We start from the raw sequence: 23,912 nt of genomic DNA on the forward strand, positions 1-23,912 counted from the left end.
TAAACGCCACTATAGATAGAATGAGGATGATCGAAGCTCAATGTGAGGATCCCTAAAACCTCTATGTGAGTGCCATGCCACTGTATTTTTCAACGCTTTCACTCTAGTGATATTATATTAGAGATGACATTCAAATATCGGATGAGGCTTTATTTTTGATTAGCTGGTCAGAATTGTGGGAAGATAAATTTAATCATTTTTCGGGTGAAGTGATGTTATTTTGTACTCTCCCTCCAGCTGAGCGACATTAATGCTGTCGGCGTCAGCATTTTTCCTAAATGGTTTTTCATATACGTCGAAGTATCAGACCGAATTAAACAAGGAATTTCTTTTAGTAATATACATGTATATTAGACTGATACAATTATTACTTATTTCGATGGTGTTACTTTCAAAGCTTTAAGGGAAAAACCAGAAAACTTTGGAGCTAAAAAATGGACTTCGATACGGCATAAAAAAGGCTGCTATTACGTCATACACTGCTCCTGACGAGAATTAATCTTCATCATTTTCCTAAGCGTTTTAAAGTTTTCAAGTCAGATCGTAAACCACATTATGGAGGAATTTGAAAACAATGGGTCGGATTTATACCTTAGTGATGTCGAATCAGAGTATTCAGTGTGATTATTCTGCCTATCGATCTTTTCAAGCACATCATCACCAAAACCATGGCAACTGCAACAACAACGAAAGAGATAATTGTTATTGATGTAATTTATTCATTATTAGTACCATTTTGTAGAGAATTTTCTACTGATCAATTTTTATTGAGTTCATGCAAATCAAACATAATTAATGTCAAAGTTGTGGTCTATTGGAAAGTCTATTCCATGAAAGGGTGGCACTGTAATTTTTAACCTTTACTCTATAGTGGCGGTCTATTAGAGGTAGCGTTCAAATAATGGTGGCCCTCAAATAGAGGTTTATGGTAAGTTACAGGTAGTCAATATCCCTATGGATTGCTTGGTAAGAAAAGGCAGCTGCTCACCGATTCTCACAGAATGTGGTTTGCTGTGTCGTAAGCTGTCCCTAACCTTCTACCAAATTCATTTTAGGTAAAAAGCTTTTAGACCAAAATCAAGATAAGTTGCAGTCTCTTCAAGACCGAGCGGAGAGGTTTAAAGAGACATATTTGAAAGAGTTGGAAAAAGAAAAGAAAAAGGTTCAGCAACGAAAGAAGTAGCTATCCACATATATCTGCTGATATTTTCAACCTAAAATAAGCGTGCTGCAATATAAGGCATTGATATGACAGGCATCATATCAATGCCTTATGAAATATGGGAGTTGATCTTCAGATTCCTTGACGCAGCTTCAGTACTCTCATTGTCCTGCGTTTCTCACACTCTACACGCAAAATCCAAGTCTTTTCTTTCGGTACAAACTTGTGATTATTGGAGAGAAGCATGTCATAGAGATCTCGGTACTAACAATCTGAGACTTTGCCAATCAGGTTTGTAGGTTGATTGAGCATATTACATATTTTCAAATACTGCTGTTTTTATTAATTGTCTTTCCTTGTTGCTGGACAGCCTATCAAAAGCTCTGCAAGGCCAGGATAAGAACAATATTAGACCAGTCTGGCCGCTAGTTTGGAGTCAAAGTTTTTATTCTTTTACTGCTCATCTTAGCGCTATCGATTTTGTTGCCATAAGATGGCTTTTCTATGACATTAAGTTATCTCTGCTGAGTGTGCAAAATGAAATTTGAAAGAATGTAACTGCTAGACTTTGTGCAAGAAATAAACTGTCAATATTTAATAAATCCATTGCTGGTTTGCTTGAAAGTATACATTATCTTAAAGGCAACATGGAAGAAAACTGGTTTACTGTGTACCGGTCATCTCTATTAAGAAACACATTACGGTATCGGACTGTTACTTCAATGAGCATTCCTTTAGAGAAGAGGTTCATAAGGTGTCGTACTGGTGTCCATATACTAGGTAAGGCAGTCTAGCGCATAGTACATTTGACATAGGCTTGAAAATTATTATTGATTTGGATTTGTCTTCTCGTTACAAATTTATTATAATGTGAAAATAATTAATGGATTCAATCTAGTCGTTCAAGTGAGATTTCATATCGTATGCCTAGCGAGTTTGGTATTTGTAGTGAAATGAATATATATGGAGTAGTGATATAGTACTGTTAATATTACATAGTGATTATATATGAGGTAGTGATAGAGTACTGTTAATATTACATAGTGATTATATATGAGGTAGTGATAGAGTACTGTTAATATTACATAGTGATTATATATGAGGTAGTGATAGAGTACTGTTAATATTACATAGTGATTATATATGAGGTAGTGATAGAGTACTGTTAATATTACATAGTGAATATATATGAGGTAGTGATAGAGTACTGTTAATATTACATAGTGAATACCAGTATATATGAGGTAGTGATAGAGTACTGTTATTATTACATAGTGAATATATATGAGGTAGTGATAGAGTACTGTTATTATTACTTTGTGAATATAGATGAGGTACTGATTGAGTACTGTTGTTATTTGGCAGGTTGCTTCGTGATCATCACTCAAGGCCCTGTAATCACCATACGCCACGTGTTAACTGGCAAACTGCTTGCCTACAAGAATGCATCCAACTACAACATTCACGACTCTCTTGTTATAAGAAGTGAGTTCATCTTCATCAAGTTTGTCATATGTTCCTGTAGTAAGAGATGTTCTACTGACTGCTTGAGAGTGCTCAGTTTCACTCCCTCATTAATTGTTCAAAGTCACTAGTTTTGCCCCATATTCTTTAGTATACAGTAAAAGTAATTTGGTGCTAGCAATTAATTGCTCTTACATCTAGTGATATGATTAGCATAGGGTCACATAGCTTTGGTTCGCAGGTACTTTGACTAGCTCAGTAAACGTGGGTTGCAGGTAATCAGTCATTTCGGCCACAGGTAATGTGAATAGGCCAAAGTTGTGTCATTCGGGTTGCAGGTAATGTGAATAGACCAAAGTTGTGTCATTCGGGTTGCAGGTAATGTGAATAGACCAAAGTTGTGTTATTCGGGTTGCAGGTAATGTGAATAGACCAAAGTTGTGTCATTCGGGTTGCAGGTAATGTGAATAGTTCATAGTTTCGCCGCTAACTTCACAGGTCATGTGAGTGGACTAGAGCCTTGAGTTTTTGTTAATGATTTCTAAGTTTACTTTGATTTATGTGCGATTAATCAAACTGCATTTAACAATTTTTTGTCTTTATTCGTGCAATTGTGTTGTTTCTGCTGATTAAGAACTTTACAAAAGGTTTTAAAGCTTAGGCAGCATCTTCAGCGGATGTTGAAACATTTACTGGAATGTAACTATTTGGTCTCTTTAACATAATGGCTTTATACTTGAAGAGTCGACTGGCCCGACTGGCAGCTTACCTTGTGATATTCTTGTCCTTTTGTGTGGAGGCAGCACCATCTCTCACATAGCTGCTACCACTGCACACCATATCTTAGAGCAGCCTCCTGCTATCACAGCCTTCCCTTCCCAAAGGCATTCGAGCTCTAAGGCAACTGCTGTGTGAGTCTGAGTGTATATGGGCGCATTCATAAATAATAATTTGACATTTAGAGTTATTTGATGCCAACTACACATGCACATTTGCTCCCATTATAAAATCCTTTGAATTAATAGATGCAGTATTTTCTTGGCTTTCAGATAATATAAAATTTACTGCTTTCAAAATAGTAGTTCTGGAGCTATGAAGTGCAACTTGCGTAAGTGATGGTACATTTTGTGATGTCCCATCATTTACGCCCATATATAGAGCTCTCATCAAGGTCATAAGGTCAAAGTCTTGCTGTGAATGTTGGCTTCATCATTTCGTAAATAGAAGATAATTCAATGAATTAATCAACTTTGGCAAACTGTGTGATATATTAGAGGCATTCGTATTATGAAGTTGTTGCATCAATAATATATTTATTGTATTGTTACCTTGTTAGCTGGTAGCTCCTTCCATCTGTTTGGCTTTTATGCCTTTTAGGAGTTGCTTCCTCTACCTTCCTTACGCTTGTGTCAACCTAGTGCTTTTAGTATCTATATAGCTGTAATGTCTAGAAATACCTCTGGAGACTCGACAGTTTGCTCGCAATTGATGATCAGAAACAGACATTTTCACTTTCAACTCAATTGTTGTATTTGTAGAGCTCACACTTGTTCATTGCATGACAATTCTGTGTGTTATGATGACATGTCAACTGTTGTATCTGTAGAGCTCACACTTGTTCATTGCATGACAATTCTGTGTGTTATGATGACATGTCAACTGTTGTATCTGTAGAGCTCACACTTGTTCATTGCATGACAATTCTGTGTGTTATGATGACATGTCAACTGTTGTATCTGTAGAGCTCACACTTGTTCATTGCATGACAATTCTGTGTGTTATGATGACATGTCAACTGTTGTATCTGTAGAGCTCACACTTGTTCATTGCATGACAATTCTGTGTGTTATGATGACATGTCAACTGTTGTATCTGTAGAGCTCACACTTGTTCATTGCATGAAAATTCTGTGTGCTATGATGACATGTCAACGCTGGTAAATATCAACAAAGCTGGCAATGTCGAGCTAACAGTTTCGGGGAATATCTGCTGCAGTAAGTGCATTGCATTTGAATATTAACAGTAGTCATGGCTTGTCTGCCCTGGTAGAGAATTGTCTCCTGCCGTACTTGCATCATTGATACATTCTTAAACTGTCAGACTTGCTGATTGCTGATGCAATTCACACTGGCAGTAGTGTAGTCACAACTAGTTATGTATATGAGTTATTTGCCGCGATTGTCATTAATTTCCGTGCTCTGCCTCTACCCGCTGCATAATCTCATCTTCACCTTTGTCTACAGCTGCTCATCACGCTAACAAAAGTCTTAGAAGGAATTCTGCACCACTCAACGACAGTGTATTTATTCAGTTCAGCACAACAAGTATGTCAATTAGTTTTTATATTTGTTATATTTTACCTTTATTTGTCATGCAGAGCCTCTCTAGTTTTACTCATTTCACGGTTTATTCTTTGTATTATTTTTGCTTTTTTCATTATGGTCACTACTAGATACTACTAGATACTACTAGATACTACTATGCTAGATCACCTCATAGATTAGATGTTTAAAGAGCTGATTCTAAGGCGTTTGCCATCATTTATCATCACTCATACCACTCATGTTAGTCTTCTTGCTATCTATAATTTAAAGGTTGACTTGCAACAAAATTCACATTGCAGTTATTTGGTATCAAAAGATTCACCATGTTTTAATCCGCTGTGTTGTAGTTGCAAAATATGTGGAAATGTGATTACAAGCTCTTAAAAGCTAAAAAACGAACAGTTAATCGCAGCTATTATGAAAACACCGTAGTTTGAAATCTCTTTATTTGTTTCTACATATTTGGCACTTACAACACAGCAGAGTAAGACATTGTGAACCTTGATACCAAATAACTGTAACATGAATTTTGTTGCAAGTCAACTTTTAAAAACAAAAAAGGAAACTATGTAGCCTTGTTTTATATTATTCCAACATCGTAAAACCAACCTATGTGGAAGTAGAGGTGGAACGAGACAGGTTTTTAAAGTTCGAAACGAGACTCGAGACACTGTCTTGTAAAAATTCGAGACTCGAGACAGTAAAGTAATGTGCATTTGGTGATAATTTCACTACACAAGGACTAGCGTACTTAATATATAAAATTGATAAACCTCTTTTTAAATTGAATTTTCACCTGGTGTAAACGATTTAAATACAACATTTTAATTGCGATATGCATGTATTTTTTGTAAACAAAAGTGACACAAATAGCTCTAAAATAGCGAAGTTATATATTTCTAAGAATTTTGAGCTTGATTGATACTAATTATTATAAACATATTGCTTTGTACATGTATATTTGTTTTAAGTTTGTTTGTGTATTAACTGCAGTATGTGAATTATATTTAAATTGTACCCATGAAATTATATGAATTACTGTATATATTCTTATATTGAACTAACGATAATGCCATTGTTACCCGAACACGGATTATGGTCGACACGGCCTTTAGTTCGTTTCTCCGTGTACGGGCAGGTTTTACCCGCAATTGGTAGTATACAAAAGAGGCCCGAATTTTATGAACGGCAAATGGTGTTTGGACACGATACGATAAAATACAGATATTTTACCCGCAACAGTCTTATTTATTAAATCGGATTATCCGGAGGGTAATTGGATGCGACCCGGTATCTGTTTTAAAGGACACAAAACCGAACTACAATATATTAACAGGGCCGTTGTCCGGACTACATGATTAGACTCGGCGGCCAACATAATCAATAACAACAGGTAGTAACGAACCTGGTATAAGTTTAAATGTTGACTTGCAACAAAATTCACATTACAGTTATTTGATATGAAAAGATTCACCATGTCTTACTCTGTTGTGTTGTAGGTGCAAAATATGTGGAAAGGTGATTACAAGCTCTTAAAAGCTCAAAAACGAACAGAAAATCGCAGCCACACGAGACCGCCGTAGTTTGGATTCTCTTTCCAAAACGGCTCAAATGTGACGCAGTTGTGAGAGATGGTTTCTGTTTACACTTTCATGCAACCTTATTCGTCGAAATATTTTCACAAATATGCTTCACGCATTCAATAAAACCATGTCTATTATTCTTGCGCGTCTGTTTTATCGTCATCGTAATGCTGTCACTTTTAGCAGTGATATCCTATAACCTGCCGTAAAAATTTGTTTATTTTTTGAGCCTTATCTTGAAGGAGTACATATCATTGTCTGATAATCATGACGAGCCTGTTGGTCACTTGTGATCATCGAAAAGTGCTGCAGAAATTATTTGCGAAGTATTGGGTCACATGATCAGATTACGACTTGCCGATTAGACCAAACCGAAACAAAACTGTAAAGTAGCGAGCATCTATATTTGATACAGGTCTTTGGTAAAACCCGAAGTGTTTCTCATAAACTAGTGCTACGATAAGTTTTATATTGTGCTTTTTATTGGCCTTTCAATTCACGTGAGAACATCACGTGACAAGACAATAGCCAAATTTCACGGCTACGTCATCGAAATAGAGATTCCAATCCACAGCGGCTTTTCGTTTTTGAGCTTTTAAGAGCTTGTAATAACATTTCCACATATTTGGCACCTATAACACAACAGTGTAAGACATGGTGAATCTTTTGATACCAAATGACTGTAATGTGAATTTTATTGCAAGTCAACCTTTAAAAGCAGTTGCCCGCAATCCATTACAATATACATTTGTATGGAGTTGTTGTTACCGCGAAAGCCATGTTTTAACAGCTGTGCGCAGGCGCTTTAGTTTTATTTCCTGTCTCGAGTTTGGTGATAGTTAGGACAAGACAGAGACGAGACAGGTCGATACTTGAGATGTCTCGTGTATCGTTCCACCTCTATGTGGAAGAGAACGGTGTGTGCATGATGTACAAACTGGAGTGTCTTACGGCATACAGTATATGGCATAATTGTTCAAATTTTATGGCGTTTTGTAAAAAGCTTATGACTTGAGGTTTGACAGTTTTTAATAATGAATAGGTTCATTAGCATTTTGTCTGTTTTTCTACTGAGAAGTATTCCTCTTGTAGATGGTATTGTTATATCAAGTTGCGGGAAGGGTAGGGATACTCAGAGAAGTGATGTAGTGATACCAGTAGAGACAAGGTTCTGGCATTCATATGGCGGTAAGTAAGCGACCTTTAAGTGACCTTTATATTGCTAGTATAATCACTTTGATTTTTACAGTTTTGTTCGTTATCACTAATATTAAAAATATAACTTGTACAAATAGTCAATTTTATCCAGATACTGTCTTGATATCAAGAATATGCGCAAATGTCTAGCGCTAGATCAGAGGTGATCATAGTCAAGCTTCATAATATAGCTAGTCAAACTACAGCCAGTCAGAATATAGCTAGTCAGAATATAGCTAGTCAGAGTATAGCTAGTCAGAGTATAGCTAGTCAGAGTATAGCTAGTCAGAGTATAGCTAATCAAAGTATAGCTAATCAGAGTATAGCCAGTAAATGTGGGTATTTTGAGCTGGAGGTTGTTTACTTGTTTCGTGAGAGTAAAACTCCTAGTCAATATGTGTATGGTCACATTTCATTCCTGTTTTGTCAGCAGTCATATAATTGGCTTTACAATAAATAGAAAGTTGTTGGATTATTATTTATGGAAACCCAATTAGAAGAAAGAGGACAACTCTTAAAAACTGTATAACTGTTTCAATATCATCAATTTTTTTGAGATGGTGCAGTTATCATTAGTTTATAAAGAAAACTATTGCTTGTCTTCAAACTAGTCAATGCTTTACAAGAAAGAAGAAAATTGACAGTATTGTTATGACCTACCCTCAGACATGCGGTTGCATTCTGTATATTATGGCGCCTTACAGTGCCTCGCGTTGCGTGTTCGCAACTCGAGTTGATCAACTCGAGTTGCACAACTCGAGTTGTACAACTCGAGTTGTGAACGCGCAACGCGAGGCACTGTAAGGCGCCATACGCCATAGTATATTGTATTTCCTTTATTTCTCATCCATTGTTGTTTGACATGAACTCATAGGTTTTCCAGATTCGGCAAGGATTGTACATGTCGATGATGACCTTGTGCCAGTCATTGTTTCCCTCCAGACACATGACACTGCAAGCAAACATCTGGTACTCTATACGCTTCCCCTTCTTTAGCCTCCTGCTGCTCCCCTGAGACTGCTCATCTATATTCTCCATAAACTCAATTAGTTGCCGAACAAACATTTGACGTGTCGTTTTCCTTTGTAAAAGTATCTGTACATTAACATTAGTGTGTTGTCTTGCCAATAACACTTGTGGTATATTAGTTGTTACATTACTGTCATATGTTCGTTTGCTCATCTCGTGAATTCAGATTTCAAACAATTTTTCAGGTGTTCTCAAACGTTGAATAAATAACCAAAGTTTATGTCTCAAATAGTCTTATTTTAATTTCTATTTCATGCTTGGCTGTGGTCGGTGTTAAATATTCAGTCTTTAAATTTGAACCGATGATCAGCATGAGTTCTTAACAATTTACTTATAAAACTTTCTTTTCTTGAGCTTATGTTTTATGTTAAGTTTTATGATAAAACTTAAGACAGGCTTTAATTAAATTGCTTATTGCTAAGTTAGTGATTGTGTCATTTAGGGCAAAGCCTCTGAAATGTAACTGCGTTATACGGCGCTGGTCTTGTCGACCATCAAACGATTATTAGTTCTGCGTACGAATACTCACCTATAAAATGGTGTTTTTTACTGTACTGAAGTAGTCCAACTCATAAAAAGACAGTGCTTTTATTTCCTTTACTAGCACATGTTTGTCAGTGATGGCACTCGTGGTTTTACTATCATTTGTCATCAATTATTTGGTTAGTGCGTACGGAAACAGAACAGTCTTCTTCGGGTTAATCCGCATACTGACTAGCACAATTCTCTCGGAGCAAATTTGTTGAGCGAAAAACCGGCATACAGTAATGGAGTTGGACTTCAAGGACAGCGCTTGGCCAACAAAACTAAACACCCACAGGTGTATTTGAAATGCTTATCACGCTATTTGTATTGTGAAATGCTTTCAGAGGTTAGGCGCATGTCTGTAGGACATTTATTGATTTGTGTTGTTGCCCTAGCGACTGTTGCTAGGGTATTATTATTGACGTGCATTACTGAGTTCGATTAGTTTCTCTAATAAACTATTAATGCCTCCTGAGGCTGCTATGACATAGGCGATGTTACTAAAGCTATGGCCAGTAACACAGCAGTTCTTCTGATAACATTATATTAGCGAAATGGCTGTCAGGACTTTATCCAGCTTGCAGAGAAGAGACGTTTCATTTTTTATTTATTGCAGAAACATCTGTAGGCAAAAACAAGAAATATGTATTGAGTCATTCATAAGCGGACTCGAGTCTAGAAGACCGCACTGGTATTATAATGCTTCTATGTATAACATCTAATCTCACTAGACTCTGGACTTGTTTTAAAGACGATGCCATTCTAGACAATAATTGGTTCTTGTGAGACAGCAATAAATAAATAGATATGAGTATTGTTATCACCGGACAATGCTGCTCAGAGCAAGTTAGATCATGAGACACAAAATAAAGAACATTCTAGTAAAATTATGGGTATTGGAAGAAAAAACTTATTACATAACACTGTTATATAATGTAGATTGGCAAGGTGTTGGTATCTAGTATAAGGTGCATTGGTTTTTTAGAGATAGGAATTTAATGGGTGGTCAGGCAAATTAGAGATGTGATCTTAGTATTTTAGACAGCAACTATCTAATAGTGACATTGTCTAATGTCTAATCATATAGGGTCTGAATTATTAGACATTGTACAATATCATAACTGATGTCCTAATGATCATAACTGTCCATATCGGGTAGCACAACCCTCAAATATAATTTTTGAAAGAATTTCAAATTTTCTTCATCAGTCTTTGATACACACAAATAATGAGAGAATGGACAATATTTGATTATGGTAAAAATGCGATATGCCTCTTGGTTTTACATCTATTTTTCTGAGTTGAACTCTATACAGACTTTATCTGTTACTTGTCCATTTCATAGATCATAGATGGAGGTCATTACTTCGCAGTCTCTCAAACATTAGAGGGGCAGTCACATCTCAAACCTCTATGGTTTAACAACACGTAACCTCAAGCTAACTTTAACTTGATTGAAAATTCCGCACCTTGAATCGGAGCAGTTAACGCCCCACCTCATTCGTTCATTTATTGTTTCTAAAATTTATCGCTAGCTTTCATTAAAAAAACAAATGGTGTATTTTCGGTCAATGTTAATGAATATTGGTCATTTCATCACACAGGAGCCATTCTTTATTACACTTTCGACATATGGAGGAGAGAAAGTCTCTCTTAGTGTAGTTGGCTAGGCATAATGGAATGCTTCTAATAAAAGATTTTTCACATCATGAACTGGCTTTGTTTAGTGCCATGCCTCCACACTACGCAAACAAAGTAATGCTATCAGGCCATGACAACGGATGCCTCTATAGTTACTGTTGCTAAGGCATGCAGGATTGGTATCAACACATGAGTTGAATGCGCCCGCTATCACGCACCTACATTGTAGCTGACCTGTGGTAACTAACGTCCATTCTCTTATACCCTATTGATTTTTAGTGCATTTATTGGCATGTCACTTCGTAACTACATTCAGCCTCCAGTTTCATATTTTCCATATTCTGTGATGTAGAAGAGACCAAATGCCTATTACTGGTCATTAGTACCAGATGTGTATGCAGTTTAAGCCCTCGTCAACCTTTCATCATATAATTACATCCGAACTGAAATCATACGCATTTGAAGTGATCTTTTTAATCTACAATATCTATTCATCATTTTCAGTATTTACATGTATGTAATTTAATATTTGAACCGATACAAAAATGCCAACTAGGCAAATTGAGTGTGTCAAGCATCAGGTTTTCTTCTATATAATTATGAAAAACAGACGAGAGTGAGTAGAGTTGTGTCTTTGATAGGAACCTTCCTTTTTATCCTATTTACGCCATCTAGGTCATGGATGAGAAGGGAAAGAATTGTTCATAGGCTTATACCCAGATATTATTAGCTTTAATACTAAACATTCAGCTATCAGACATGGGTGGGGTACGTCATAGACTACTATTCTAACTTTCTACTAAAAGTCTTCAGTATTTGGCTCTTAACACACCCAATCAAACACCATCATCAGTTAACCAGTGATGCACAACCAATATCTAATGAAAGTGCTCAGTTATATTTCATATAAAATATCATCAGTCTATTTAAAGACACCATTCCCTTGGTAAAGTGTAGTCATCAAGTTTGAACAATTTTTTTGGGTATAACAGGAAGGAAATAGTTACAGGCCTCTTAGAACTTACTGCTTGGGATGTTTAAGTAAAATTTATGGCTGTTAATCAGAAAGACTATTATTCCTTTGCAATATTCTTCAAGTTTTGGGTCCGGAAGGATATATTTTTAAGTACATCACATTCGATAAATCAATAGCCAAGAATTTACGGGTGTGCGCGGCATTGTTGAGCATTTTATCAGCGCGGAGATTACCAAAGAACCTATATAAATATTTGGGCTACTTGTAGCAAGCCAACTGTTGCCAAGCAACTCCAAACAAACATTGCGTATACGTCACCGCCTGCTGAGCGACACCTCTTTGATTCATGTGTGTAGTATAGATTAGCCGTAGAGTAAAATATATGAAGTGTAGACAGCAGGGAAATGCTTACTAGTAGTCGTATTTGGACATTTCTTGCCTTATTTCAGACTAGACTAGTCACATGTTTGAAACAAGCTGATCTCATCAATAAACTTAACATATAGGATGTAGCTGTAGTTGGCACCTCCATTACCAAATTCTAAAGTTGCTAAAATGACTGAACGAAAAGTTGTGACATTCTAATTATAGATGATAATTGTTTATGTAAAATACATTATTTTATCCTGAGGTTTACAGCTAGTATAACATTATTATAACTAATTATCGGGTCAAAATCCACCCACTGTCCAACCACAATCCATATATAAAAACAAAAAGCGATACTATCACACCTTTTTATAAGTTTTTTTTATAAAGGTGATCACAGGCCCTAAGAAATATTACGGACCAGCATCCGATTGTGTTTGACTCTCTGGCTATCTATGAGGCCATAATAGAGCCACTATTACAACCAATGGAAGGTGCAAGGATGACAATTAGTTCATTGTAAGCCATTACAGTTTATTATAGCCAAATGTTTTTAATAAAGCACATGGTTCCATGTTTCCAGGATTGTTAGTATGATCACAACTACCTAGTAACCAGCACTTTACCAACACCATCGACAACTTATGTTGGTTACCCTCATTCTGTCTCAGAACTTGTTATTTAGTGCAATTTTTATTCAAAAAAACTGTATATATACTTCTTCCTCGATTAAAGAATGACCCAAATGTTGCGGCTTATGAAGAAAGATTGCATGCTTCCTGGTAAGTCTATCACTGCATTTACCAAAACTTTTTCATGGATTCCATCTACCAAATAAGATTTTGGGCTTATCGCTTATTTGGTAGGCTTTAATGGGATCGATTTCTCCAATTTAGAACATCTGTTCCAACCATAGTGCTGTGTACTTATGATAATAAACAGGCCTTCAATTTAGTATTAAATATGATACTCGGTTTGAAAGTATCTTTTGGGATCATTCATTGTAAGAGACAAAGAACGAGATAATAACATGGGGAGGACTAGCTTAACAAAGTTATTGCAATGAAGATCGATGACACTCTAGTAGCATAGCATGTCAATACAACATAGGCAGCAGGTACTTGCAATAGCTAGCCTATTTGTCAATACTTGCTAGATACATTGATTATATTTAAGAGCTTTTACAAGCTCATCAGGCGACTCCATTGATTCTATAAAGCAACAGTATTTTTATTAGCTGGTACTCTACATGCTAAATTGACTACACAGGGAGTGCAGAGCAGGTGCTGGGATTTGAGGGGTCTAGATACTTTTAAATTGTTTCAAAAGATATTCAAGCTCTGCTAATGTTTCCCATATTCTCACAGATGGTACAACAGAATTTTTGTCAACATTTGATAAAGCTGATCAGGTTTTGACATTGTCTCCCTTGAAACTTTCCGCTATTACACACCCCTTACAGCATCCGCAAAATGTCTACACTCATATACCTCAATGAGAACATAAATTATTAGGGGTCTCTTAGGGCCTGATGGCATATTATGACGAGAAATTGTAAAGTATTTCTTTTTGAAACATTGTCTGGTTCCTAGGTGATAGCTTGAAATATATTTTTAGCGGTCATCAACAGAATAAATAACTAGCAACATAAAAATCATCAACAGTTTCACATCGTCCGGCTGTTGGCAGAGACGCAGGCTCTAAACTAAGCTCTTGGACACGGGTAACATACCGCGGAACCGCTGCAAGCATGGGTGAGGAAGATGGGAGACCTGACTTAGTCAACAGAGACCCCAATAGCGTCAACGGAGAACTCAACGTAAGGGTCTCACACAATCATGTATCAGTTTATCCTCTCAGGTTTGAAAAGCACCGAGTATTTTAGGTCAGGGCATTGTAATGTTATAGTCAGCGAGGTCCGTAGCAGGCCCACGCATTGAACACTTGCTCAACTTGTTTTATATTCTAGCCACACCTATTGCTTACACTGTGTCACCTCTGTTTGCTTTGTATTCATAACACTTGTTTACATTTTAGGTACGCTTTGAAGATATATTCGGAGAGCCCGACGGTGCCCACTCTCCAGAATGCGCGTGGAAATGTGGTTTCAAATGCTACGAGGGTGCGAGAAACATTTGTTATATCATCATCTCGGCACTCTGTACTTGGCTTTGCGGCTGCTGTTGGGGCTGTGACTTCGCTTGCATGACTTTTACTTACATTTGGTGTTGCACACCGACAATTCAGATTTCTAAACTCATCTGCGGCAGTTGTGAGACACTGTACAGTACCTTCCTGAATTGCTGTATCGGACCTCTCTGTTCTGCCATTGGGCTTTTCTTCAGCAACATTAAAGTCCAGCAGGCATAGATTCCGTCTGTTAACACTTTTGGTGTTTATGCTTTAGCTAACAGGCTGTGTTACCTCATTACTGTGTCATTGCTCAATATTAAACTGTAGTTATGTTGTTAAACTAAAATCTTTTACATTTTTTGTTGTTGAAGGGGCACCACGTTTCCGCCTGCCCTCTTTTAAATCATAAGACAGGTCAATTCATTGCACATTGCAAAGTTGATGATGTCGTTTTTAATGCATGACCTGATACAGTTCTGTTTATTGTTCTTTTTCATCTATCCATTTACAATAAACATCTACACATTAACAAAGAGATTGTTGCATGAAATGTAGAAACAATCGCAACAAGGCAGCGTAACCTGCCTACAGCCAATTCCACGTCTAACTAAAGACAGCTGGCCAGGACTGGTATAGCTACAGTAGATTAGCTCGGAGTTGTATTCCTTCCTATATAATATTAGGAACATTGTAGTCATGGCAATAAAGCTTTGAACTCTTACCAACTATTTGAATAGTTGTATCTGAAGAGCATCTTTTAACGCCATTCATAACGCCAACTTGCCTCCCAAACCATGTAAGACTTTTATGAACCTTTCTCGAAGGTCAGGGAACTTAATAGTTCAACTTCAATTCTTTCTCGAGACAGTTTACTTCAGTCTAGGTATGATAGACCATGTTGGCTGCATCAGTTGTCTTAGGTTAATGTTTTTCTATTTTTGTTGATTTTTGAGGATTTCTTGGCAAGGAAAGTTTTATATAATTATCTTTAAAATATTAGCTTTTAAAATTAGCATTCAAGATTTACTGTAAACGTATTTATAGCCCTGCTGTGAATGTTCTTTGCTCACTTCTTTTGACAAGCGAAGCAGGTCTCAAAGTAAACTAGATTAGATTAATATTATGTAGAGTTTGAATGTAGTTGTAGATGATTGACTTCGGATTCAAACCAGCAAGTTGCAGACAAACCTGGTCCTACCAACACCAACTAGTGAGTGTCATCCTCCAATGTCTGTTGGTTGGTTTTATATAAAATAGATCAGCTCACTAGTGCAGTTCTATTGCATGGAAAATTTTAACAATTTGAAGTAATCTCATGACGGCTGCCTTCTAGTGGGCGCCTTCTAACGGCTGCCTCCTAGTGGCCCCCTCCTAGTGGCTGCCTCCTAGCAACTGCCTCCCAGTAGCTCAAGCCTTATGCTCTCGTTGAGATTCGAGTCTCAAACGCGGCTGCATTGATTATGATGCAAAAAGTTTGCATTTGCGCAGTTTCGAGTTGCCTTTGCCTAACTACTCAAACATGTTTGCAGTGGTGACTATGTACAGAGAGGTTTATTCCATCATGTTCAGAGCTATTTAACTGTTGCTCTTAGCGACCGCTGTATCATTTCTGCCTGAGACCAGCGAACAGAACGATCAGACCTTTTTTAGAAGAGCGTAGGTAATAGAACAAAAATGGCAGAAGAAAAAGAGCTCGACATGGTTAACAGAGACCCCAATGGTCTTCATGACAGCCTAACAGTAAGGGTTGAACTCTATTAGAAATTTTACATTTTCAATTATTTTATCGTAATTTTTATTGAAAGTGTAATTTTAACGGCTGCTAATTTTAGTAATCTAAATTTATTATGTATGCACTCAGCGGTTATGTTCACAAACTATCTATTACATACTTATTCATAAGTTCAACTGTAAATCATTAGAATAGTTTACCCGTACCACAATATTTCTTATATCTAATATATAATATGAGATGTAATATATAAACTATAATATATAAAAAGCAATATATAATACTTAAAACAATACAAAAAATACATATTATATAAAATATCTATTCTATAAAATATAAATTATATGAAATATATATTATATAAAATATATATTATAAAATGTAATATATAAAACATACTTATCAACTTTTGTGCTCATGAGGTAGGCTAGTCATCACTATCTAGCAAGTATCTATACATGTGCAAGCAATGATTGCTATATATGTCTTTTGAACTTTTAGGTTAAATTTGAAGACGTGTTCGGAGAGCCCGAGGGAGCTCACTCTCCTGAATGTGCATGGAAGTGCGCCTACAAATGTTACGAAGGCTCGAGAAAGTGCTGTTACGCCGTATTAACAATCCTTTGCTCATGGCTCTGCGGTCTCTGCTGGGGATGCGAGTTCGCTTGCATTACCTTTGCTTATGTCTACTCATGGGCACCCAACCTCAAGTCTTATGGCCTGACATGCGGTATACAGCGCAAGTTCTTTGAGGTCTGTCTCGGATGCTGCCTGGGTCCTCTTTGCGCCAACTGTGGATTAATGTTCAGTAACATCAAAGTAACGCAAGGATAGAACCCAAAATATGATACCTCGTGCCTCATTCAATAGCTGCTCTTCCATCTACTCACCGATGTAACAACTCAACAATAAAAGCTCACTGTCCTCGCATGTATCGCTGTAGCATTTTATAAACATAGTGTAAAATTGTACAGTTTAAGATGCTTGTGGAAGACATTGTCTTAACCTCCTCCAGTATTCTAGCTGCACGTTTCGTAACGACTTGCCCATATATTGTGTTTCGAGCAATAAAGACTTTCGAAGAATCGTCAAGGTTTTCGCATATTGATAATGTTGAGTTTGTTTGCAACCATATTTTTGAAATATAATCTAACTTCATACTGTCTCTTCTCTTCTTCCGCACATTTTGATAATTTCTACTTAGAGGTTGACCACCGCTAAGTCTATGAATAAAATTACAAAAATATTATTCATAGCTGTACTCTCCTTAGATTTCAAGAAGTAGCAGCAAAGTTATGTTTAAAAACTATAGTAACAGTAATGGATAGTTTTGGAAGTTTTAGAGGTTTGGCATGCGGAGTTGAGCACATGCATAATATTGGTAAACATTTGACAACTAGTTGCAGGTTTTCTGAGGTTTCGATTGACATGGGGAGATGCACTAAATACAAATTAAAAAGGCTTCCAAATAAGTCAAATCTGCAATTCTGTCACACGTTATAAACACAGGTTTGATTTTACACACCGGAACACGTTTTAGGTTTTCGCTCCCTAATGTAGCATCTTTTACTGTTATTCATTTAATGTTTAACAAGTATCTTCAGTGACTGAAATACCCTCATCAGTTAGACCACTTGAATGCTATGTTCGCATTAACAAATCTTGTCGCATTAATAAATTCGAGCAAACAGAACAATTGTAATAGTTACTTTAACAGCTGCCGTAATAATTTATTCATCAACACAACAGTGTCGGTAATTACACTTGAGTCCGTTTCATTTCTGTTATGAACAATTAATATTTAAATAACACAAAAGTTTCAAGCAAAGGCTTCTTCAATTGCTGCGGTTATCCTTAGTAACGACTAAGTGAAGTGTCTTAGCTTCTGGCTTTGAAAGGTTATAATCACCTATATAAGAGGCTTGAAGAGCGGAGATTCTTTGAAATGTTTACATATTTTCTCACCTTGTGCTTCGGCGGTAAATATGGGCATGGAGATGGATATGATCAACAGGGATCCAAATGGCATCCACGATAATTTAACAGTAAGGAAATTCATTTAAAATTTGTTCAAATATCCTAATATTATTTATATGTTTATAACTATAGGGTACATTAGTCACTAGTGGGGTTTTCTAACATATACTTTGTAATATTAATATTCAAAACAGTTTATTTATTTTCGTTTGTGAAGTTTTTCCTAATTTATAAGAAAACCTCTAAAAATAGAACAGCTAACTTCAAAGTTTTCAGCTACAACTTTTCAAGCTGTGATAGCACTGCTGGTATGTTATAAACAGTCCAAGCTGTGATAGCTCTGCTGGTATGTTATAAACAGTTCAAGCTGTGATAGCTCTGCTGGTATGTTATAAACAGTCCAAGCTGTGATAGCACTGCTGGTATGTTATAAACAGTCCAAGCTGTGATGCACTGCTGGTATGTTATAAACAGTTTAAGCTGTGATAGCACTGTTGGTATGTTATAAACAGTCCAAGCTGTGATAGCACTGCTGGTATGTTATAAACAGTCCAAGCTGTGATAGCTCTGCTGGTATGTTATAAACAGTTCAAGCTGTGATAGCACTGCTGGTATGTTATAAACAGTCCAAGCTGTGATAGCTCTGCTGGTATGTTATAAACAGTTCAAGCTCTGATAGCACTGCTGGTATGTTATAAACAGTCCAAGCTGTGATAGCACTGTTGGTATGTTATAAACAGTCCAAGCTGTGATAGCTCTGCTGGTATGTTATAAACAGTTCAAGCTCTGATAGCACTGCTGGTATGTTATAAACAGTCCAAGCTGTGATAGCACTGTTGGTATGTTATAAACAGTCCAAGCTGTGATGCACTGCTGGTATGTTATAAACAGTTCAAGCTATGATAGCACTGCTGGTATGTTATAAACAGTCCAAGCTGTGATAGCTCTGCTGGTATGTTATAAACAGTTCAAGCTCTGATAGCACTGCTGGTATGTTATAAACAGTCCAAGCTGTGATAGCACTGTTGGTATGTTATAAACAGTCCAAGCTGTGATAGCTCTGCTGGTATGTTATAAACAGTCCAAGCTCTGATAGCACTGCTGGTATGTTATAAACAGTCCAAGCTGTGATAGCACTGTTGGTATGTTATAAACAGTCCAAGCTGTATTAGCTCTGCTGGTATGTTATAAACAGTCCAAGCTCTGATAGCACTGCTGGTATGTTATAAACAGTCCAAGCTGTGATAGCACTGTTGGTATGTTATAAACAGTCCAAGCTGTGATAGCTCTGCTGGTATGTTATAAACAGTCCAAGCTCTGATAGCACTGCTGGTATGTTATAAACAGTCCAAGCTGTGATAGCACTGTTGGTATGTTATAAACAGTCCAAGCTGTGATAGCTCTGCTGGTATGTTATAAACAGTCCAAGCTCTGATAGCACTGCTGGTATGTTATAAACAGTCCAAGCTCTGATAGCACTGCTGGTATGTTATAAACAGTCCAAGCTGTGATAGCACTGTTGGTATGTTATAAACAGTCCAAGCTGTGATAGCTCTGCTGGTATGTTATAAACAGTTCAAGCTCTGATAGCACTGCTGGTATGTTATAAACAGTCCAAGCTGTGATAGCACTGTTGGTATGTTATAAACAGTCCAAGCTGTGATGCACTGCTGGTATGTTATAAACAGTTCAAGCTATGATAGCACTGCTGGTATGTTATAAACAGTCCAAGCTCTGATAGCACTGCTGGTATGTTATAAACAGTCCAAGCTGTAATAGCACTGTTGGTATGTTATTTCTCTCCATGGCACCAATCAAAAATGGACAAGGCTGAGTGATTTGGAGATGCATTTCTTGTAGTAGAATCTCCTGGGTCAGCTAGGCTGACAGCGAGTATTCATTTCTTTACAGTGTTGGACTAAGAAGTCATGTATGTTACAGCATACATTGGCAGCATCTTAATTTCCTTTTTAACAATTAATAATAATTATCTCTACATTATATTGTTTTTATCTCTATCATAATAAATAATAATTATTTATGATGATAGATATAAAGACAATATAGTGTAACTAGTAAAATTGTGGACTGTCGCCCAACTGACAAGTTTCACAGACACAGTTAGTGAGGCTTTAAATTTTCTATTCTAGTTTTACAATTATAAATCACTCGCAAAGCAAATTATTGCAAGAAACCCTATGAGAGTAAGTTAGATATATACTAACAACTTCCAAGAGACACCAGCTCAGTAGGATACAGAAATATTAATTTTTGACTCGTTTGATAGGCTTCAAGTCTATACTGAATTTCTTAAACTTATAACTCTACTAAATAATTTGTTAAAAGCTTTTTGAATTATTTTAGATTAAATTTGAAGATGTGTTCGGAGAGCCGGAAGGAGCTCATTCTCCAGACTGTGCATGGAAGTGCACCTACAAATGTTATGAAGGCTCGAGGAAATGCTGTTACGCTGTACTGACAGTCCTGTTCTCCTGGCTGTGTGGCTTATGGTGGGGCTGTGAATTTGCATGCATCACTTTTGCTTACATCTATTCATGGATACCCAACCTCAAGAGCTATGCAATCACCTGTGGAGTGCAGCAAAAGTTCTATGAGATTTGCCTTGGCTGTTGCCTTGGACCTCTCTGTTCTACTTGTGGCTTGATGTTCAGTAATATCAAAGTAACGCAAGCATAGAGCCCAGACTAGTCTAGACTCCGCTAATTTTTGATTTTTTTAGAGCTACAAAATTATTACAGAATGGTTTTGACTTGACTCTCCACAAATAGCAAGGATAACTCCTGACAGTTGAGATGTATTCGTTATTTTTCGGACTGTAATGACTCAATAAAACATACTCAGGTTTGTAGACTCATTTGTACAAATTTTTTTATTTGTTATTATGTTTGTGTCTGCAGATTGCAGTAGAGTATGCTTTTGGTGTCTATCTAGAGACAACTAGGCACCATCAGCACTATGTATATGTTATGTCTATGTTACATCTGTGCTACATCTAAACTCCAGCTATGCCACATCTATGCTCCGTCTATGCTACATCTATATAACATCTATACTACATCTATGCTCCATCTATACTACATCTATACTACATCTATGATACCTCTATAGTCTGTCTATACTACATCTATGATAGCTCTATACAACCTCTATGCTACATTTATGCTACATTTACGCTACGTCTATATTACATCTATGTTACATTATGTATATGCTCCATCTGTGCTACATCTATGATACCTCTATGCTACCTCTATACTTCGTCTATGCTACATCTATGCTACTTCTATACTAGGTCTATGATACCTCTATGCTACCTCTATGCTTCGTCTATGCTACATCTATGCTACATCTATACTACGCCTATGCTACATTTCTGATACCTCTATGCTACCTTTATGGTCTGTCTATATTACATCTATGCTACATCTATGCTACCTCTATGCTCCATCTATGCTACATCTATGCTGTACAAGTTGATGAAAGCTGCCTTTCAGTATTGACACCGGAGACCAATAACCATTCACAATGATATTTAAAAATGCAGCCAGACTTAGTTTTGAATGTTTGACTAAAATTCCTACAAATCAGAGTTAATAAAATCACAGGCTTGCATAGTCCACCTGTAATCAGTCTGCATGAGACAAGTTAAGACCAAAATGAATAAAAATGCCCTTTATATAACTCAGCCCACAGAAGCACTAAGAAAGCATTAGCTCAGCTGTTTGGTGCTGCAACTTACATTGGCTAACTGTTGAGCAGCAGAAAGGGAACAGTTGAGTTTTGGTGTAATCAAATAGAACTTGTCATTTTTATAAGATTGTATGTACATGTCATTGTACATGTCTACATCAGACCATCATGCTGTATTATCGGACAACTCAGCGCTGACAAGAAGGTGGTAGACAGTACCAGTAGTCAGTGAGAGAGTGAAAGAAAGCTTAATATAACTTTCAACTTAGCAAAAACTCTTACCCCGTTCACTCTATCAAAATAGAGAAATAATCTCCTATTAAAGTTGAAGTACATAGCACACCCAACATTGGAAACATTGAATGAATAACATTGGAAAAATACATAACAACTGTTTAATACAAGTCATGTATACTACCAACTATGCTACTCTCAAACAGTACAAGTCATGTATCCTACCAACTATGCTACTCTCAAAATGTCTAATAATAATAATAATAACTGGACAGAAGGACGCGGAAACTGATGACAATGCATAAAGGTCTTCATCCAAGATCTGATGTAGATAGACTATATGTTGAAAGGGACCAAAGAGGAAGAGGATTAATGAGTGTAGAGGAAACTGTGAAATACGAAAGTCACAGTCTGAAAAAGTACACAGAAAGCAGCCCAGTCGAATTTATAAGAACAGCGGGTAAGATCATAAATACCAACAGTGAAGATGGAAGACAAGAGTATAGAAACCATCAGAAAACTGAACGAAAGCAAAACTGGCATGATAAGCCAATGAACGGACAACATCTAAGACAGACAGAGGATCAAGCAGCAAAGGAGACATGGCAACGGGTGAAGAGGGGATGTCTGAAAGGAGAGACTGAAAGCCTGATCATTGCTGCCCAGGATCAAGCATTAAGAACCAACTATAGGAAGGCCAAGATAAAAAAGTCAACAAACGATCCGAAATGCAGATTGTGCAAGCAGAAAGATGAAACAGTGTCCCACATAGTCAGCGAATGCAGTAAGATCGCAGAGACTGAATATAAAGGGCGGCATGACAAAGTGGCAAGTGCAGTGCACTGGAGCATATGCAAGAAACATGAGTTGCCCCACACAGAAAAATGGTACGACCACCGTGCAGAAGCTGTATTGGAGAAAGAGAAAGTGAAGTTGCTATGGGACTTCAACGTGCAGACAGACAAGGTTGTTGAAGTTAGAAGACCAGACCTGATACTAATAAACAAAGAAACCAAACAGTGTCAGGTCATAGACATAGCAATACCTGGAGACACAAGAGTAGTACAGAAGGAAGATGAGAAGATTGGTAAATACAAAGAGCTTGGGTTCGAGATAAACAGACTGTGGAAGGTGAAGACCAAAGTGATACCAATAGTAATTGGTGCACTCGAAACAATATCAATGAGGCCTATAGCATATCTGGCCGAGGTAGGAGTAAACTTCTCTTTTGAGACTATACAGAAGACAGCCATCTTAGGAACAGCTCACATATTGAGGAAGGTCCTCTCTCAGTGGAATTGAGGAAGATGTTGGATCCTTTGGCCTTTTGTTAAGACCTGGATTCCACACGGACTAAAACCAGTCACCTACCACCACACGACTGTGAAAAAAAGCTTTTGCAATAATAATAGTAATACACTACTGGTTTGGTTTTAAACAACATATCTAACATGATTAAAAAATCAATTTTCACATGATCATTATTTCGACAGAACAGCGCAACATAGAAAATACTTCTTAGAACTTGGACAAACAAGTGTTGTTGATAGCCTGTAATTTTATCTCAATCAGAAAATGAAGAATAGCAGACTTTACAGCCTAAGAACTCAGATAGCAAATCACTATGAGTCTAGTTTCTACCATAAGTCGTGTTTAATGATATTTTGAATGGTATTTTTATCGCTGTTGAGACATCCAATCATATTGTAAGACTTTCGTTCGGCGATGACTGGATGGCAAAAATAAGACACACTAGTACCCTACCTGCAGTCCAGTGTGCTGTGAGAGATCATCAGGAGTGCCGATAAAGCGCATAGAATAACTATCCTCACAATTACTTCCTAATAGTTCCAGG

The 23,912-nt window shown here is 37.0% G+C and overlaps 3 protein-coding genes across 7 annotated transcripts in view; all 3 read left to right on the plus strand.

The window, feature by feature from the left end:
- Positions 1 to 9,770, plus strand: part of LOC137387326 (uncharacterized) — a 30,455-nt gene extending 20,685 nt beyond the window's left edge. For 2 of the 5 annotated variants that reach the window (XM_068073707.1, XM_068073708.1), the window contains exons 4-11: positions 1,056 to 1,453; positions 1,805 to 1,942; positions 2,528 to 2,647; positions 3,369 to 3,537; positions 4,505 to 4,620; positions 4,870 to 4,950; positions 7,626 to 7,721; positions 8,605 to 9,770. In XM_068073707.1, coding sequence (XP_067929808.1) covers positions 1,249 to 1,453; positions 1,805 to 1,942; positions 2,528 to 2,647; positions 3,369 to 3,537; positions 4,505 to 4,620; positions 4,870 to 4,950; positions 7,626 to 7,721; positions 8,605 to 8,726 — 1,047 coding nt within the window. In that variant the 5' untranslated portion in view covers positions 1,056 to 1,248 and the 3' untranslated portion in view covers positions 8,727 to 9,770. The remainder of the gene's footprint in view (positions 1 to 1,055; positions 1,454 to 1,804; positions 1,943 to 2,527; positions 2,648 to 3,368; positions 3,538 to 4,504; positions 4,621 to 4,869; positions 4,951 to 7,625; positions 7,722 to 8,604) is intronic. The other 3 variants (XM_068073709.1, XM_068073710.1, XM_068073711.1) reach the window with 3 other exon arrangements.
- Positions 9,771 to 13,856: 4,086 nt separating this feature from the next.
- Positions 13,857 to 14,899, plus strand: LOC137387797 (caveolin-3-like). Its single transcript, XM_068074306.1, has 2 exons — positions 13,857 to 14,089; positions 14,308 to 14,899. The coding sequence occupies exons 1-2, from the start codon at positions 14,021 to 14,023 to the stop codon at positions 14,638 to 14,640; spliced, it is 402 nt and encodes a 133-aa protein (XP_067930407.1). The 5' UTR covers positions 13,857 to 14,020; the 3' UTR covers positions 14,641 to 14,899.
- Positions 14,900 to 16,077: 1,178 nt separating this feature from the next.
- Positions 16,078 to 16,969, plus strand: LOC137387882 (caveolin-3-like). Its single transcript, XM_068074395.1, has 2 exons — positions 16,078 to 16,143; positions 16,637 to 16,969. Exons 1-2 carry the CDS (start codon positions 16,078 to 16,080, stop codon positions 16,967 to 16,969), a joined length of 399 nt encoding a protein of 132 aa, XP_067930496.1.
- The last annotated feature ends 6,943 nt before the right edge of the window (positions 16,970 to 23,912 follow it).

This window comes from Watersipora subatra, chromosome 2 (genome assembly GCF_963576615.1).
Source record: "Watersipora subatra chromosome 2, tzWatSuba1.1, whole genome shotgun sequence".
NCBI lineage: Eukaryota > Metazoa > Bryozoa > Gymnolaemata > Cheilostomatida > Watersiporidae > Watersipora > Watersipora subatra.